At 43.4% G+C, this 20019-nt stretch overlaps 1 protein-coding gene across 1 annotated transcript in view; it reads right to left on the reverse strand.

The window, feature by feature from the left end:
* XPNPEP3 (X-prolyl aminopeptidase 3) overlaps positions 1-20019 on the reverse strand; it is a 150696-nt gene that overhangs the window by 120965 nt on the left and 9712 nt on the right. The window contains exon 2 of the mRNA XM_083156639.1: positions 18410-18526. Within this exon, the coding sequence (XP_083012765.1) occupies positions 18410-18526 (117 nt within the window). The remainder of the gene's footprint in view (positions 1-18409; positions 18527-20019) is intronic.

The following is a 20019-nucleotide window of genomic DNA, read 5'->3' on the forward strand; positions in this document are numbered from 1 at the left end:
CATCCGTGACAGCCTGTGTATGACCTTGGCTTGTTCTGTGACCATTCTCCTGCCCGCTCCCTGTGTGCTGCATCCCTTGGTACCGTATCTGCTCACCTGTTACCGACCCGGCTTGACGACCACGCTCCATATTCCACAAGCTGCTAAAACTCATACGGGGAAACTGACCAGGGGGCCGCGACCGACGTGTCGGGAGCCGCAGAAGCCCAAATCCCGCTTGGAGAGGTCACTGGCAGAAAATCCGCCGGCACGGTTAGACTCCGCGCCCCTGTGTCAGGTCTAGCCAATCCCCGAGTGGTAGTGCACCCAAGTTTGTGACAGAATACTCTGGCCCAACTGGAATATGGAGTCCGCTAGTGGTTTGTCTCATAAAGAACTCCTGGAACTCCTGCTGGCCAGGGTTAACAAGCAAGAACAGGACCAAGCTCTGATTATGCAAAGCTTGCAAACTCTGCAGGCTGCAGCAGCAAATGGAACTCGCTCCATCCCCTCCAACACCAGTGATTTCCGATCCAGAGTCTATTACGGTGCCTCGCCTGCTAATACAGCAGTTACAGGAGCTGCTGTCTAACGTCCTCACCCTTGTCACCAAACTGCTCGGCGAGTCTACTCTGGGTTTGGTGCTTGCGAGACCCTCAGATTCCACTCCGGGTACCCCATTGGCAAATACATCTGTGCCCTTTCAGGACAAGTACGTGAGTCGGCCTCGTCCCCAGTTGTCAGATGAGGAACGCCAGCGGCGCAGGTCCTTAAATTTATGTTTTTATTGTGGAGGTCAGGACCATTTGATTGGGGATTGCTCCCTACGAGAGGCCAGGAATAAGGTTATTGCTTCTGTGCCCACTCAGGAAGAGTTTCATGGCTATCACTGGGGTCCAAGAACTAAAATCTTTTTTACCTAAAACCAGTAAAATTTCGGCCCAGGCCCCGAGTGGGGGTCCACAGTCTTTATTTCCAGCCCCAGGAGGGGGCGTCTCAGATTGTCACAAACCCCAGGAGGGGAATCCGAGTATTAAGAACCGAGATGGGAGTCCAAGTATCAAACCCAAAGATGGGATTCTGTCCAGCCAGCCCCAGATGGGGGTCCTGTCAGTTCAGCCCAAGGAGGGGCTTCCGAGTATTGTGCTCCAGGAGGAGCTTCCTAGTGTCTTGCCCAAGGAGGGGCTTCAGAGTATTGTGCTCCAGGAGGAGCTTCCTAGTGTCTTGCCCGAGGAGGGGCATCAAAGTGCTACACCCCAAGTGGACCCTCACAGTGTCGGGTTCCGAGAGGGGTCTCAGAATGGCGAGCCCCAAGAAGGGGTACAGAGTCTTTTACCTCAGAAGGGGTCTCAGAGGGTCATTTCCCAGGAGGGTTCTCAGAGTTTTAAGCCTCAGAAAGAGGTTCAAATTGTCGTGCACCAGGAGGGGTCTCAGACTGTCAGACTCCAAGCAGGGTCTCAGAGTACCACACCCCAAACAAGGTCTCTGAGCATTGCGCCCCAGGAGGGTTTCCTGAGCACTGCATCCCAAGAGGGGTCTCTGAAAGTGGTACCCCAAAAAGGTTCTCTGAGTATATTACCCCAAGAGGGATCTCCGAGTGTTGCACCCCAAAAGGATTCTCTGGTTGCCACACCCCAGGAAGGGTCTCTGAGTGTGACTTCCCAAGAAGGGCCACTGAGCACTTTGCCTCAAGAAGGGGCTCTATATATCACCCCAGGTGGGGGTTCCGAGTCCGTCACCCCAGATAGGGGTTCCGAGTCTGTCACTCCTGGTAGAGATCTATCTGTCCTTGCCTCCGGGCATGAGGACCCATCTGTCCTTGCCTCCGGGCATGAGGACCCATCTGCCCTTGCCTCCGGGCATGAGGACCCATCTGCCCTTGCCTCCGGGCATGAGGACCCATCTGCCCTTGCCTCCGGGCATGAGGACCCATCTGCCCTTGCCTCCGGGCATGAGGACCCATCTGCCCTTGCCTCCGGGCATGAGGACCCATCTGCCCTTGCCTCCGGGCATGAGGACCCATCTGCCCTTGCCTCCGGGCATGAGGACCCATCTGCCCTTGCCTCCGGGCATGAGGACCCATCTGCCCTTGCCTCCGGGCATGAGGACCCATCTGCCCTTGCCTCCGGGCATGAGGACCCATCTGCCCTTGCCTCCGGGCATGAGGACCCATCTGCCCTTGCCTCCGGGCATGAGGACCCATCTGCCCTTGCCTCCGGGCATGAGGACCCATCTGCCCTTGCCTCCGGGCATGAGGACCCATCTGCCCTTGCCTCCGGGCATGAGGACCCATCTGCCCTTGCCTCCGGGCATGAGGACCCATCTGCCCTTGCCTCCGGGCATGAGGACCCATCTGCCCTTGCCTCCGGGCATGAGGACCCATCTGCCCTTGCCTCCGGGCATGAGGACCCATCTGCCCTTGCCTCCGGGCATGAGGACCCATCTGCCCTTGCCTCCGGGCATGAGGACCCATCTGCCCTTGCCTCCGGGCATGAGGACCCATCTGCCCTTGCCTCCGGGCATGAGGACCCATCTGCCCTTGCCTCCGGGCATGAGGACCCATCTGCCCTTGCCTCCGGGCATGAGGACCCATCTGCCCTTGCCTCCGGGCATGAGGACCCATCTGCCCTTGCCTCCGGGCATGAGGACCCATCTGCCCTTGCCCCTGGGCATGAGGACTTGTGTGTCGTGGCCTCCGGGCCAGTCCCTGTGGCCTCCGGGCCAGTCCCCGTGGCCTCCGGGCCAGTCCCCGTGGCCTCCAGGCCAGTCCCCGTGGCCTCCGGACCTGCCTCCGTGGTCTCCAGGTCCACTTCCATGGCCTCCAGGCCTTCCTCCGTTGCCTCCGGGCCTATCTCCATTACGTCTGTGGTATCCAGGTCTGCTTTCATGGCCTCCGGGCCTTTCTCCGTGGTCTCCGGGCCTGAGTCTATTGCTTCCATGACCTCTGGGCCTAAACATGTCAACCAAGTAAAAATTTCTAGAGTACCGATGCCTACTGTACTGGACATCCATGAGGCTTCAGCAGTGCCTCAAGTTCAAGAGACATCCGTTGTGTCTAAGGTCCCACCAGGGTTGACTGTTACACAGAAGCAAGCTGAAGAGTCTTCTGAAGTCATTTGCTATGATGGGAACATTGCCCATTACCAGGCTTTAGCTGATTACTACTTAGATGCCATGAACTTTGATCCATCCTCAGGGGTTAATCTGGCAAATATTGTAAAATTTATGATCTTATCCTTCCGAGGAGAAGCACTAGAATGGGTTAATCCACTTGTTGAAGCCAATGATCCTCGACTGCGAGATCTGATATCATTCTCCAGGGCCGTGATTGACAAATTTGGATTAAAGACTCCTTCATCTTCCTTGGTTGAAAGTCTGTCCATGCCTCTTCAAAACCATGGGTCATCTAGACGGCATGCTGAGAGTACTAGTGCTTCTGGGAATTTTTTTTTACCAAGATCTGAATCAAAGAACTCAACAGTTAGGGGCATTTGTGTCGGCTCTTTAGCACTTCATGGTCCCAGTGAATCATCAGCCAAAAAGTCTTTGATATGCACCCCAGAACTAGACTCCAACTCAGATTATAATTCTGAACACGATGCCGATCCCTTTCTGGGTGGTCTAGTGTTGGTCAGAGCCCATTTTGTAGAGCCAAAGGTCGCACATCTGTCAACTTAATCCAAACAGTCTTCCAAAAAGAAGCACCGCAGACGACCTTGAAAATTTCCTTGTGGGGTGTTCGGAGCCCACCACCCCTAGAGGGGGGGGGGGGGGGGTAATGTCACAATATGCAAGTATTCAGTGTTACCTGCTTGTAAAATCCTGCTGGCCCTGTCTATTGCTGTTGACAGCTCTGTGTGGTTGAACTCTGCATGCTGATTTCAGCTTCTGATCCACTCCATGCTGCAGGAAAATCTGTGTGATCTGAGCTCTGCTGATTAGTTGCAACACCTGGTAACTCTCTCCTGCAGGAGAGTTCAGTGTGAACTGACCATGCTCAGCCTTCATTGATTAGGGCACCAGTGAGTAATTAGCTCCCTGTGTTTCCTATAAAAAGGCAGTATAGGTTCACACCAGCTCCAGCGTTCCCAGTGCTTGGTCTGAAATCCAGTGTTACCAGTGTATGATTCCGGTTATTCTCCTGACCATTCTCCTGCCTGCTCCCTGTGTACTACATCCGTGACATCCAGTGTATGACCATGGCTTGTTCTGTGACCATTCTCCTGCCTGCTCCCTGTGTACTGCATCCGTGACAGCCTGTGTATGACCTTGGCTTGTTCTGTGACCATTCTCCTGCCCGCTCCCTGTGTGCTGCATCCCTTGGTACCGTATCTGCTCACCTGTTACCGACCCGGCTTGACGTCCACGCTCCATATTCCACAAGCTGCTACCACTCATACAGGGAACCTGACCAGGGGGCCGCGACCGACGTGTCGGGAGCCGCAGAAGCCCAAATCCTGCTTGGAGGGGTCACTGGCAGAAAACCCCTCGGCACGGTTAGACTCCGCGCCCCTGTGTCAGGTCTAGCCAATCCCCGAGTGGTAGTGCACCCAAGTTTGTGACAGATGGTTTGATAACAAATGAATTACTACAGGCATTGAGTATACAGTACCCTATTGTGCCACTATTCTATATGCTACCTAAGGTACACAAGAGGTTTGTGGACCCTCCTGGCAGACCCATCATCTCTGCCAGGGGGTCTTTATACCAGTCGGTTTCTGTATACTTAGATGAGCTTCTAAACCCCTGTATCCAAACTATACCATCGTATCTTAGGGACACAACAGATCTGTTACTTAAACTACAAGATCTACGTGGTATTGATGTCAACTCTTGGGTATGTAGTGCCATCGTGGTTGGCCTATATACCTGTATCCCACATGAGGATGGGATATTAGCGGTACAGAGGCTTATAACAGAAAACCCTTTATTTAAAGGGTTATCGGTACAATTTTTTTTTAGCTCTCTTAAAGTTAGTGGTAACGTGCAACAACTACTTCTTTAATGGCCGGTATTACCTCCAATTGCTCGGGGTAGCGATGAGGTCCAATGTGGCCCCATCGTATGCTAATTGTTACATATGGGCATTGGAGAGTAAGTTATTTGCGATGAGTGGACATTTGTTGCTATGTGTATGCTTCATCGACAATTTACTGTTGGTAAAAAAAATTTTTTTAAATTGTCGACGCGATTAATCGACACAATGATACGCTACACCCAGTACAGTTGACCTTTACTATTAGCTCCACTGAGGTGTGCTTTTTAGATGTAAGGATCCGGCTGAATGGTGGTGTCATCTCCACAGGGTTATTTGTAAAGGACACAGACCGCAACTCTGTCCTACTACATGACAGCTGTCATCCATTGCCCCTATGGAGGGGACTACCATTCTCCCAGATGCTCCGTGTACACCGCATTACTAGTGACCTGGAGGAAACACTCCGGGCACTAGACAATATGATAGATCATTTTGTTGAGCGAGGCTACCATAAAACTGATTTAATTGTATCCAAAAATAAGGTGTTAAAATTATCTAGGCCGCAATGTCTTACTGAGTCGACACGTGTTGACAGAACTGACAACTTTATTCCTTGGATTAATAGACACACAGTCAATAGCAAAGAAACAAGTACATTTGTGAAAAGAATGTGGTCCATAGTAATACTGACAGGGACCTGCCTGCACTACATAAAACCAGGTTAATGCTGGCATATAGTCATGCAAGGAACCTGCGAGATCAACTGGTTAAACTTGATGTTACAGATTTAACAAAACCTGGCAATGTTACACATTTTCTGTCCAAACCCAATGGTTGCTATAGGTGCTTAGGTTGCACCACATGTAGTTCGCTACTATGTGGTGACCACTTCAGGCACCCCTATAGTGGCCAAAACTATAAGATTAATCATGTACTCACGTGCACTACTAAATTCATAATTTATTTGATTTTTTTGTCCTTGCGGACTGGTGTACATGGGGAAGACGGAACTACACTAAGGAAGGGGTTAGCAAATCACAGGTCGGCTATTCGAGCTGCTTTGACAGCAGGCGGCAGCGACCGACCCGTAGCGCGACATTGTGTCACGGCAGGACACAGAGTCCCCAGTTTATGCACTAGAATAATTGACTATATTCCCCAACTGAGGAGGGGAGGGGATAGGGGTCGATTATTATTAAGGTTGGAGAGTAAATGGATCATCAAATTAGACTCATTGGCGCCGAAGGGGTTAAATGAGAAAGCAGGGTTGCACTGCTTTTTAGAATTCCATGTGTTGTGAAGCCATACTCACCATCGGTTCTATTGTAGTAGAAGAAAATTATATACTATTAATAATTATTGTTGTTAAAATATAATTTTGAATTGTTCTACAAGCATTCACTTTATACATTACAGTCAGACCTTGTTATTGCTTTTAATCATGTCATGTATGTGTTTTTAGTGGTTGTGTGGATAGCCGAATACATGGGACCTCGCACCAACCTGTGTTGCAGTCTGGCAGATTGCGGTAGACTGGACACAGGTGTGTAGATGAGAGGGTGTGCACCGGGTATTCGTCATTGATTGGTGAAGGTGTAATGTTCTGTTGCAATAAAGTTGTGTCAAATCTGTATTGCATTTGTTCCCTGACGACAGGAGTATATCTCCCGAAACATGTTGGAATAAAAATACCTGTTCACATTTAAGAAGTCTGACGAGTGCCTCATTACAACGTTGGCTATTTGGGACTAATTGTCCAAAGAAGGCACCACAGCGATTCAACTATCTTCACCTGAAACGAGTGCCGGGTATATAGAGAAAACAGGCACCTGATAGTGCTATAAAAAAATCACCACTATAATAAAAATGCACAAAGATGCCATGCGTACCAAATGTCACTTAATATTGACACGAGACTTCCTTTCAAGGTCTTGTGTGGACAGGTCTCCCACACGTGAACTCCTTATCTCAGCGAAGCACGAGGAATAAGCAGGGTATAAAAAAAGATTTTATAAAGTGTATATATAAATTATATATCTATTTTTATAAATATATATATATATATATATATATATATAGATAGATAGATAGATAGATAGATATTTAAAAACAACAAAAAAAAGTGTGTGTGTGGAGTGATTTAACAGGTAAGAAAGCTGCCCTTTATCACACTAACCAGCCATTAACCATTTGGGTTACCAGTTTCTAGCTGGACAAATAATATCCAAAGTTACATGGGCAGCTTTGGATGCCTAATGCTGACAGACATATGATTGCTGACACACATTTACCTAAAGCCGCTCTTATAGCTGTATCTTATACACTGTAATAGCAGTGGGTGAAGTTGTATGCAGTGTGATTGGGGATTAATATTAATAACAACTTTAAATGGTTAACTCACACTATATTTATTGTGGGACATACAGATATTAATTGAAGAGTAACCTGCAATTGAACTATAATATCAATCCATCACCTGACAAATCGACATGAGATTGTAGCTGTTTTGTTGTATCACTGTCCCCTATGTAAAGCGCGACGGAATATGCTGCGCTATATAAGAAACTGTTAATAAATAAATAAATAAATAAATAAATAATAGAGAATAAAATCTACAACACACCCATTTAAACTGTCACTCTCTAAACTCAGCACTTGCAACAAATTGCAACAAGTCCTTCTCTGCTATAAAACATGACATTGCTAGAAAAAAGAGGTTTTTGGCTTGCACTGACAGTTTGTGAGATGATAGTTATACCAGCATATATTTAAGTATGGATTTAAATATTTCACATCTAGTTACTGGTGGTGCTCCCCAGAGTTATGGATAACCATAAAATTGAGAAGAAAAAAGATAACTCTTTTTTGGGGGGCACTAGCTTTAGATATATATTGTTATATACTATGTATTGAGTATGTGGGGGATAATCCAAAAAGTCGTACAGAAAAGATATTAATTGTGCGGTTGACCCCCAAACAGGTCAATATGGGAAAAGAGGTTGTGTTAGACGACGAGAGAGAAAAGAGAGATTGTGTGGAAATGTGAATACGTTCCTTATGCGGGAGCTAGACTATACCAGGATGCATCGGCCTGCGACTGCCTTATCACCCCTAGTCTGTCTGTCTCTTTATGATGGAACCGTATATCTGTAACAAGTCAGTGTGCACCTAAAATGGTGAATGTTCCAGCTTTTATTAGTCAATTTTTCCATTTAAGGTGCAGTGCTCCTTGGAACCCCTTGGATGATTGATCATTTAAGCTGAGTTTTATTGGTTTTTCTGTTTTTTTGATGCTTAGTGATATTAAAGAAACCTTACTAAGTGTGGTGTTTTAACCATTAATAAAGAATGTACAAAATAAAATATAATAAGTAAGTGGCGAAGAGGTTTCTATTTGGTGGTGTCAGCCACTGATGGAGGACCCCACTATCGTAATTTCTCTTGTGATTTAATGCACCAGCACTGTATACAAATACTCAGAGTTTATAGGGATAGAAAAATTAGTATGCACCCCAAGGGTCCCAACTGTTCCTTGTTTGCCCGTGTGCCAACAGACAGTGAGCGGGTTAAACGGTGTACAGGTTAAGGGGCCACTTTAGTGGGGGCAGCTGAAGAAAGATAACCGGGATCTGCTTTTGGGGCTCAGCTCCTAGATCACCCCTGTTGGAGTACCAGTGCAGGGGGTCACTCGCTGGCTGGCCGCAATAAGAGTCCCTTAGTGAGAGTGAAAGAGTTATAATGACAGGAATTGCAAGATCGTTAAGGCATTCATGCTTATTGATTCTGTATAATCTGTGATTTACAATTCCTTGTGTGTGGGATTGTCTTATAGGTAAATTCAACTTTGTCACAGGCATACGTGCAGACTATCTCTCTCTGCTGTAACATCCACATGCTTTTGAACTCTACTGGGTACATTTGCAAGCAAGTGTCTTAACTGCAGAACATTGCATCCCTTGTGTGTGGGATTGCCTTATAGGTAAATTCAACCAAATATCTGATCTGTGTAAATAACAACAGTACCTTGCCTGTGTGTAGTGAGGCATGTATTTTTTATTCTAAAAGAGATATAGTATCCTGGAATGCCAGAACTGTTTTTGTAAGCCACTTTTATTGCTCTGTATAGCAGTGGGTGGGGACTGAGGGTGTAGATTCCAATTATTGGAAATTGGGAAGAAGGCATTGTTAGAGTATATTAGTTCTCATTGCATACGGCTGTGGCCGGATAGGCTGTGGCCATAGTTTAGCTGTGGCCCTGTATTGAAGTGGACCGTTTTAAAGTGGGAAAACAGAGTCATAACTACGAGCGTTATACCTGCGTTGAACCGAATGAAAACTGAAGGCAAACTACTACAAATCAACAAAAACACACATGGACTGCATTGATACCTCAAGAGTATGTAATTCATCTCCAATATGCTCTCTTTATTTCTGTGTTATGCAAACTCTTGTATGATTTGAAAAGTTCTGATTTAATGAATTGATTGTAATTGTTATTACTTGTTTGGTGAAGTTGTTCAGTGAAGCATAGTTTAGTGTTGCATTCTGCCTGATGTCTACTCAAACACAGTGCAAATTATCTCCTTTGACCATTTGGCCGTTAGTGTTCAGGTGTAGCCTGACCTTAACAGACTCACTATATTCTTAGAATTAGTGACCTGCAGCTTTTCTGAACAGTAAAAAAATAAAAACGACATTGAACAACATCATCAAACAGGTAATTTCAACTTTAGATTTCGATTTTGTACTGTATGAACATGGCTAGGAATAACAGATGCACAGGCAAAAATTTTTAAACTATGTGTGCAAACGCTAGAAGCCTAGGAGACAAAATTCCTGATCTAATTGCAATAATGACAAGGGATGACCTAGACATTGTGGCTATCACAGAGACATGGTGGAATGAGAACCATGGCTGGGACGTAGCTATACCAGGATACAATTTATTTAGGAAGGACAGAATGGGAAGAATCGGAGGAGGGGTAGCAATGTATGTAAAGAAAAACATTAATGCTACTTTAATACAAAACATTGAAGAAAAAACTGAGGCCCTTTGGGTGACCATAGAAATGGGGGAGAAGGACATTATTCGTACTGGGGTCATCTATAGGCCACCAGGCCAGGGGCAGGATTTGGACAGGAGCCTATTGCTTGATGTCACTAAAATGGCTTTAAAGGGAGAAGTCATAATCATGGGAGACTTTAATCTACCTGATGTGAATTGGGAGGAGTCTTTTGCAAGATCATCTACAAGTGGCAAATTTCTAAATTCCCTACAGGGAGCCTCTATCAAGCAATTGGTGAGGGAGCCTACTCGCAAAGACTCAATATTAGATTTAATACTCACAAATGGTGACAGGATATCAGACATATATGTGGGTGAGAACCTGGGATCCAGTGATCATCAAGCAGTATGGTTTAGTATCAAGGCAGGGTCCAACTCCAGTCACACAAAAACTAAGGTGTTGGATTTTAGGAAGGCTGACTTTGCAAAAATGGGGAGATGTTTAAGCGACTCATTAGCGGATTGGATGAACTTGAAAGGAGTGCAGGAGAGGTGGAGAAAATTAAAAAGTGCAATACTAAAGGCAACGGACCTTTGTATAAAAAGGGTTAAGAAAAGTACCAGGAAAAGGAAGCCAGTGTGGTTTACAAAAGAGGTATCAACTAGAGTAAAAGCAAAAAAGATGGCCTTTAGGACATACAAGCAGACTCAAAATAATAATGACAAAGAAGTGTATCTTGCCAGACGCAAAGAGGCTAAGAAAGTGATCAGGCGTGCCAAGGCACAAGCTGAGGAGAAAATGGCTCAGTCGGTAGATAAAGGAAACAAAACTTTTTTTAAGTATATAAGTGAAAGGAGAAAATCAAATGGAGGAATAATAAGACTGCGGACAGACACTGAAATTTGGTGGAGGGAGACAAGGCAATTGCAGATCATCTAAATAATTACTTTTGCTCTGTATTCACTATAGAAGGAGAAGGGAAGGGAGCACAGTTAAGTTGCAAGGACATTCATAAAAAAAAAGGTAGATGGAGGTACATTTACTAGGGAGAAAGTCCTAACAGAACTTTCAAGACTGAAAGTGGATAAATCAATGGGGCCAGACGGAGTGCATCCAAGGATACTAAAAGAATTAAAAGATGTGTTGGTAGCGCCATTAACAGATTTATTCAACCAGTCACTAGATACAGGTGCAGTTCCAGAGGACTGGAGAAAAGCAAATGTAGTTCCACTGCACAAAAGCAGAAGCAAAGAAGAAGCAAGTAACTACAGACCAGTGAGCCTTACATCAGTAGTAGGGAAAATAATGGAAACACTAATAAAAGAAAGAATAGTGGAATATCTTAAATTAAACAATTTACAGGATCCAAAACAGCATGGTTTTACTGCAGGGAGATCATGCCAAACAAGTCTCATTGACTTTTTTGACTCTGTGACCAAAATACTAGATGAAGGGGGGGCTGTAGATGTGGCATATCTAGACTTTAGTAAGGCATTTGACACTGTCCCACATCGCAGGCTGCTAAATAAACTTGAAAGTGTGGGATTGGATTATAAAACAATTAAATGGATAAGAACCTGGTTGCAGGATAGGAAACAGACAGTTGTCGTAAATGGAGTGCATTCTATGGAGGGACAGGTTACCAGTGGAGTACCCAGGGATCTGTACTTGGACCAGTGCTCTTTAATATCTTTGTTAGTGACATTGCAAATGGTATTGAAGGGAAAGTATGCCTTTTTGCAGATGATACAAAGATATGCAACAGAGTAGACACACCAGGAGGGGTAAATCAAATGACTGATGATCTAAGTAAACTTGAGAATTGGTCAAGAGAATGGCAACTACAGTTTAATGCTAAAAAATTCAAAATTATGCACTTGGGACTCAAAAACCCAAAGGCTCAATATAGTATCAAGGGTACTATAATGGAAACTACTGAGGAGGAAAGAGATCTAGGAGTCACTATTTCAAGTGACTTAAAGGCAGAGAGGCAATGTAACAAAGCAATGAGGAAGGCAAGTCAGATGCTTGGTTGCATAGGGAGAGGAATCAGTAGCAGAAAAAAAGACGTAATAATGCCACTTTATAGGTCATTGGTACGACCTCATCTGGAATACTGTGTCCAGTTCTGGAGACCATATCTTCAGAAGGATATAAATACATTGGAGAGTGTACAAAGAAGGGCAACTAAAATGGTTCATGGCCTACATCACAAAACTTACCTGGATAGACTAAAAGATCTTAACATGTATAGTTTGGAGCAGAGAAGGGAAAGGGGGGACATGATAGAAATCTTCAAATATATCAAGGGTTTTAACATAGTACAGGTGGGAAATTTTCTTCAAAGGAAAACAAGTAATAAAACAGGAGGACATGCAATGAAACTGGAGGGAGGTAGGTTCAGGGGAAATTTTAGAAAGAATTACTTCACAGAAAGGGTAGTGGATAAGTGGAATAGCCTCCCATCAGAGGTGGTAGAGGCTAAGACAGTAGAACAATTTAAACATGCTTGGTATAGGCATATGAATATCCTTACAAAGAAATAAGGATTAAAAAGGGTTGAGTTTACCTGAAGGGTAAAAAAGGGGCAGACTAGATGGGCCAAATGGTTCTTATCTGCCGTCAAATTCTATGTTTCTATTGCTATATATATCTCAAACACTTTTTTTGCAGATAGACATCAATGCATCAACATTAACATGAGATATTGGCAGCTGGAAGTATCACTGTATAATATGCGATTATTCTCACACAGATGAGATAGGTATTTATGCTAGTATCATCTACTATCACAGCTCCTGATACAATCTGACATCTATGTGTCCACTCACAATAGTATACTTAAGTTTCAATATATTCAGGCTTGGAATTAGCCAAATTCCCTATTAAAATTACATCACATTATTCAGACCTAAGGCATCCCATTTGGAATCCTACTTGTCCTTAAGATACGTGCTCAGATATGTTTAAGAGAGTAGATCACACAGTAATATGCAATTTAATAAGAAGAGGTAAGTAATGGCTGGCCTGAATCTCTGTAAATCGCACAGGGGAAACTGTAAACACAATTGTTTAGACACACTGTCCCAACCATAATGTTACTTATCCTTCCTGTGTGTGCTCTCGTATGTGCCTAAATAGCACGGGGGTCTCCTCAGTGGCCGTCACTCCACCTGTCTGGACGCGGGTTTCGCCGTAGGTTACAGGCTTGTTCACCAGTGTACTGACTTGTTACATTGTGTGCTTTTTGTAGCCGGTATTTTTACCGGTAATTACAGACAGCTGAGGTGGCTTACGTGAATGCGGGTGCCTGATTGGTCACTCTCTATGTAGAGTCCCTCCCACATCTATCTCCGTCCAATGAGTAGAGGATTAGAGTCAATCCCCCTCACGTTGTGACGGGGTGACGTGTTGCGCCGTTGCCTTTGTATATGCGGGGAGGTTCGTGAGTGACGCGATTATACGTGTCTCGACTACATTAACCACAGTCCTCTGCTCCAACTATACTGTTACCTCCAGGTATGTGGGGGAACTCGTGATTCACACAAATGTTTCTTAACTACATTAACCACAGTCCTCCGCTCCAGTTTCTGGTATGTGACAGCGGCGTGACTCCCGCGATTGTCAGTTGATTGGTTATAATATCCACACTCCTCCCCCAAAGTTACTGACGTAAGATAAGTTCACGTAAGGCACATATACATGGTTCTCTGTTCTAACTGTGCGCATATTCATAATTGTTAGTATTCACAAGCTGCTGAGTAGTTTAGGTATAATACTGTGGGTTATACTAAGATTTAAATGTATAAGTATGGATTTACATTGAAACGAGTAAGATCCGTTCCCTAAAGGTCATCCCTGGATGTTAGCTTGCCCGTTGTCATGGTGATTCAGTAAATGATATGGATATTCTTCAGTGGGCTATGTCCCGCAGTGCTGTCATAGTCGTAGGCTCCCTGCCCCCTGATTAAGTTTTTGGACATATTTCTTAGTTTGGAAATATGATGTCTGACCCTGGTAGTTTTAATAAGCCTTGTCCTTCATATATAATATAAAAGGCAATTTGTGCCATTATGTTATGAGTTCCATGAGGGCTAGGAGTTAGCGTTCTAGTACTGGCAGGAATGGATCTACTTGGGATTAAACTGTTTGTTTATAGTTAGTTCTAATATATTTTTTTGTATTTATATCATGATTGTAATTATATTGTTACATGAGAGCTAATAAATCTCATTCTAATCTATTTAAGGTAAATTAAGAGTGCTGGTGCTCCTCCTATGGGAGTTATAAATATGTTGTCAGGTAGTGAAGTGTGATTGCCTGACTTGTGATGAAATTTGATGTAAATTTACAATGTGCTTAATTTAATTACTAATATAAGGTTTCCCTTAATGTACTGTATATTACTAAACTTTTAGTGTTTTGAGAGTGAATACATAGATCTTTGTGAGGAAAAAAAGAGAGAGAAGAGGTACTCAACAATCGTTTTTGTGTATAAACTGCAAACTAAAACGTGATAAAATGAAATAAAATTAACTGTGCCTTTATGAGTCTCATGTTTTTGATGCTATATTGTTTATATGTTGTTCATTTTTTGTTTTCCGATAAATTTTATTTTGATCCGAGAGGGTCTCTTAATGGAGGATTGAGTTTCATGATGTGCTCTAATTGCTTCAGACAAAAACTTGATAATTGATATACTCGTTTAATCCGTCTGGTGTAAGTCCATTAAGTTTGAAAGTCCACTCACTTTCCCGTTGCATGAGTGTTTTCTGTATATCCCCACCCCTGATTCCTAGATTTACTTTCTCCAGGCCGCAAATGCTTGCTTCCTGGAAGGAGCCTTCATGTCGCCGCAGGAAGTGCCGTGCTACTGATGTAAGTTTTTATAAATTTTGCCAGGTCAGATACTGCATTTCTCACTGTTCCTGCATGCTCCAGGATCCTCTGCTTCAGTGGTCTCGTTGTCATGCCCACATAGTTCTTTCTGCAGGGACAGGTTATGCAGTAGACCACCCCTATGGTGTTGCAGTTAATATAGGTATTGATCTTGATGTTATTACCATATCGGTCTTGTATCTCCTTCGTTTTCCGCATATACCGGCATGCTTTGCAGTTTTCACATGGAAAGGATCCGACTAACTTATCTGAACTTTTGGTTGATGTTCTGATAAAGTGACTATGGACAAGTTCATCTTTCAGATTTTTTGAACGTCTCCAACTCATTGCCACTTTGGGGTCTAGTATTTGAGAAAGATCTTGGTCTCATAGAAGGACAGGCCAATGACTCTGTATTATCTGCTGGATGTCTTTCCATTCCCTACAGTAATTCCCCACAAATCTCATTTGTGTTTTTTTCTTCTTTTCTTTTGGGGAAGATCAATGACTCCCTCCGCATCTGGGATGCTTCTCTTCTTGCCCGTTTGATCCTCCTCCCACTGTATCCTCTTTCCTTCAGTCTCTCCCCCAATTCCTCACATTGTTGTTCAAATTGTTGTCTGTCAGAACAATTTCTGTGGAGGCGCAGAAACTCTCCCTTCGGGAGATTATCCACCGTAGGTGGAAAATGTGAGCTTGTCTAATGGAGTATGGAGTTGGTTGCCATATCTTTTCTATAAAGCTGTGTCTGAATGGTACCATCTTCACCTCTATAGATATTCAAATCCAGGAATGGTACCATTTGTTTACTGATATGGTGCGTAAGCCTGATATTTATTTCGTTCTGATTGAGGTGATTAATGAATGATAGTAATATTGCTTCCTCTCCCTCCCATATCAACAGAATATCATCGATATATCTCCACCACCCGATGATATGTTTGGTATATTGATCATTGGCTTGGCTAAATACGGTTTCTCTCTCCCACCATATCAAAAAGATGTTCGCATACGTTGGGGCACACGCCGCCCCCATAGCGGTGCCCCTCGTTTGCAGGTAGTATCGGTCAGCGAATGTGTAATAATTGCGGGAGAGGACAAATTCCAATAATTCCACAATAAATACGTGGAAGTCAGTATACCCCTCCATCTGTTGGAAGTATTTTACTGCCTCCAATGCAGCTGAGTGTCGAATGCTGGTATATAGCGACTCCACGTCTAATGTCACCAAGATGTGGTTCTCCTCCAATCGGATATCATTCAGTTTTCGCAGGACATCTGATGTATCTTGAAGATACGAGGGGAGGGTGAGTACATGATGGCGCAAGTGCAAATCAATGTAGATACTGGGATTCTCTGTTATTCCCCCTATCCCAGACACTATTGGACGACCAGGTGGTTCCAATAGGTTTTTATGCACTTTTGGCAGTAAATAAAAGGTTGGGGTTTTGGGATGAGAGATTTTCAGGAAATCATATTCCTGTTTCAGTACCATTGGCCAATGCTCTATCCAACATCCCGGTTAAGATATCACTATAGTTCTCAGTTGGATTGAAGAGTATATTCTCATAGCAGTTTTTGTCTTGGAGTTGTCTTAAGGCTTCTTTTTGGTACATACTGGTAGGCCATAGGACAATATTCCCACCTTTATCCAATGGTTTTATCTGAATATTGTGATTGGGGATTAATATTAATAACAACTTTAAATGGTTAACTCACACTATATTTATTGTGGGACATACAGATATTAATTGAAGAGTAACCTGCAATTGAACTATAATATCAATCCATCACCTGACAAATCGACATGAGATTGTAGAGAATAAAATCTACAACACACCCATTTAAACTGTCACTCTCTAAACTCAGCACTTGCAACAAATTGCAACAAGTCCTTCTCTGCTATAAAACATGACATATAATGTTTCGAATTTTTGCAACTGATTCCCAGGCTATTTAGCCACCACTAAGGGAAAAACGTGAGAATAAATCATATACCACAGTAAAGAAAGTTCATAACTAATAAAGAACGGTCATTGAGACTGTGTTAACCTAAGTTATTATTAAAATGTGCCACCTGCTCGCCACCTTTTTTTAAAAACACTTGATTGTCCTTGTTGTGTCTTTATATCACTTTATGTTGAGTGTGTTTTTTATATTTCGCAGCCATTTTATAAATACCTAATAAAAGTTACATTTTAATGACATAGGTGCACCAGATTAAGGACATACTGTTCTCTCCCTTTTTCTACTGTTGTGGAAGACCTGATATTTGGTATGCAGTGGCTAGTGAGATACAGTGATTACAAACCTACTGCTTTCCATAAATGCTGGATGTGGTTCTTACAAATATAGATATAGTTGGCAGGGATAATAGCATTTCCCTTCTTTAAGAATAGAACAGCAGGTAAACATGGTCCAGGTTTTGTTTTGTTTGAGGTCAGGAATAATTGCAGCAAAGTTGATTAGTAGCACCTGTTATCTGCTTATAGGACTGTTGACTGAGGACAGGTCTAGGACTCCTGATGATGGACAAGCTGGCCAGGAGATATGCTGGGGGTCTTGGGTAGGTGAGACTGTTACTCCTGCCCCAAAAAATACTCACCACAGAAGGGGCAGCCGCTGCCTTCTGCAGCAGCACCTACTCCCCTCAGGCTGCTGCTGTCTTTGGCTGTTTGCAGCCCCTCCGGGAGGTTCAGGGGTGCTCCGGCATTTATGTGTTTGGGGGCCTGAACAGCACCCAGCTGGGCCTGGTGACTGGTGCGAATGGTGATGTAGGGCAGTAGCAGGGGAGCCCCGGCATATGATCGCCGGGGAGGTGAGCATCAGGAGGGGAGCGATGTGCAGGGGGGGGGGGTGCCCCTAGGGGTGGTGCACAGCTGGAGGCACCACTGGTGCACATCTACTTATCAGTGGTATGCCCCCAAAATTTCAGTGAGATTTCGCTCCTGCAGCACAGCTCATCCCGGGAAATTTCCACCCATACCACTGAAGTGGCAAAGGAAGAGACAGCACCGGCTTTAAGAAAACTGTGTCACAGATGAACGGTAGGGTCAAGACTTACACACATTTGCACAGACTAGAAAAAACAATTGATGGTTCGTGAATTAAATATAGATATGCAAGTGGATAGCGATCTGCGATAATTTCGCAATTCATTTGCAGATTTACACAGGGCAGGGTTTTTTTTTGTCTGGGCAGCGGCAATCTACTCGCAGTCATCTGTAAATTTGCAAATCAGCTATCAGGTCTGAATCAGGCATCAAATCCATTGATTGGGCAGACAATGGAACACACAACTATGCGAAACAACTAGCCTTGTTTTTTGCAATTAAAATCTCAACAGGCAACTGGTAAAATCCAACGTAAGAAATTTTGGGTAACTTCTGCTTCCATACCTCAGCGCCATGCCCTGATCCTAGAAAGATTACTATGCTCTTGCGCTCAACATAGGGCTGTTTAACGTGAAGGGAGGCTAGAAGTAATTAGATGAAACCTACATGCAAGCAAATGAATCATTTAGTGGTACCACTAGAATACTAGACATTTTGCATTTTAGGTAATTTACCTGGTTTCAGGAGATGTCTATGTGTGAAAGGGCTGGGTTGCCCTAAGGACCTTTCTGGAAAGTTCAAATGCTGTTGAGATTCCATTGTAAATTTTTGTCTCACACAAGAAATACAAGCTATAAAAAAGAGAAAGACAGATATACCAAGTTTAAGTTGTCACTATATACATCAGTTCTGTTATTGTATTTAACAGAATGTGGCCTTTACAAAACGTCAGATAATATAAAGTGATCACAATCAACATGTCTCTGCAAATGTTTTAATAATGTGAATATCCATTAGTTTACTATAAACTATAATAACTGTTAAAGCATATCCAATTCTCATAATTACCTGCAACCAGCTAACAAGCACACTGAATTTTACTGTGAAATGGGATTATTTTGTATGGGGCTGAAGTTTTAGAAATTATCTCTCAACCTTCGCAGACAATTTATCTTTCCCTCGTGTACTGTCAGGCTCATTTGGAGGACAATTCATATGTTTTCTGGGTGCCTATCAGAGCATTTTAATTGTTTTTTTTTTTAAATTGTGTTTATTAAGGTTCAGATAACGTACATATAAATCATAACAGCCACATTGGTGTACAAGTTACAAAGGGGGAGAACGCACATGTTCATATAGTTCTATATAACACTGGTGGGCATAATGACAAAGATAGTTAGTCTAATGGCCGGCTCTCGTAATCAAATAATGAAACTAACAGGTTAAAAGGTAAAAAAAAAAAAAAAAACCAGCTGAATGTCTCCAAACCAAATTTTTAACACTTTAAATGGTGGAACAGAGGGTAAGTATTATAGGAAGTTTAGAAAGAGGGGGGGGGGGTGTAGGGGAGGTTGCAATGCGGTTAGAGATGGAGCATTTATACAGTCAAACCGAGTCTACTGGTATTTCCAGTAGATTGCATATGTCAGCTTTCTGAGGAGGAGGACGGCTCTTGATGAATGGTACCCAGGTGATGTAAAACTTTGAGGAAGAGGAGGGGAGAGCATGTCTAATGAGATCATATCTGTCATAATATAAGTATTTCTATAGTACGGTTTCCACCTCCATCAATGTATCCAGGAGTTTAAAATAACTTTCTTCGCAACAGTAAAAGTAAGTGTAAGGATGGGGATGAGGTTGGATGAGGGTGAGGGAATAGGCCAGGAGTCAAAGTTAGCGAATAAGAAGGGGAGAGGCTCAAGATGTGCAGAAATCTGAAAGGTATGTTTAATATAACAAACTAATTTGTTCCAAAATCTCGTCATGTGCCTGCAGGACCAAAAATTGTGGAAAAAGGATGCTGAGATCGGCATTTTGGACAAGAGCCATCCTCATCCAGGACAAAGAAGCTTCTCTGATGTTCAGAAAGGTACGCCCTGCGAAGGAATTTTAAATGGACCTCCTGTAAAATGGAGGATTTCAAGATTTTTAAGAACTGGTTGTAATATTTGAATATCATAATCGGGTCAGATAATAAAGAGACATCCTACACACAAGTTCTAGTCGTAAGAGTCTTACATTTGTCTGCCGGAGCAGAAGCCATAGTTTCGTAGATTAGCTTTGATTTGAATTTACCCAGACAAAACTTGGTCACCACTCCGGATAGCATCAACATAGCAGGCTC

The sequence above is a fragment of the Crinia signifera genome, chromosome 8 (assembly GCF_055691185.1).
Source record: "Crinia signifera chromosome 8, ASM5569118v1, whole genome shotgun sequence".
Taxonomy (NCBI): Eukaryota; Metazoa; Chordata; class Amphibia; order Anura; family Myobatrachidae; genus Crinia; species Crinia signifera.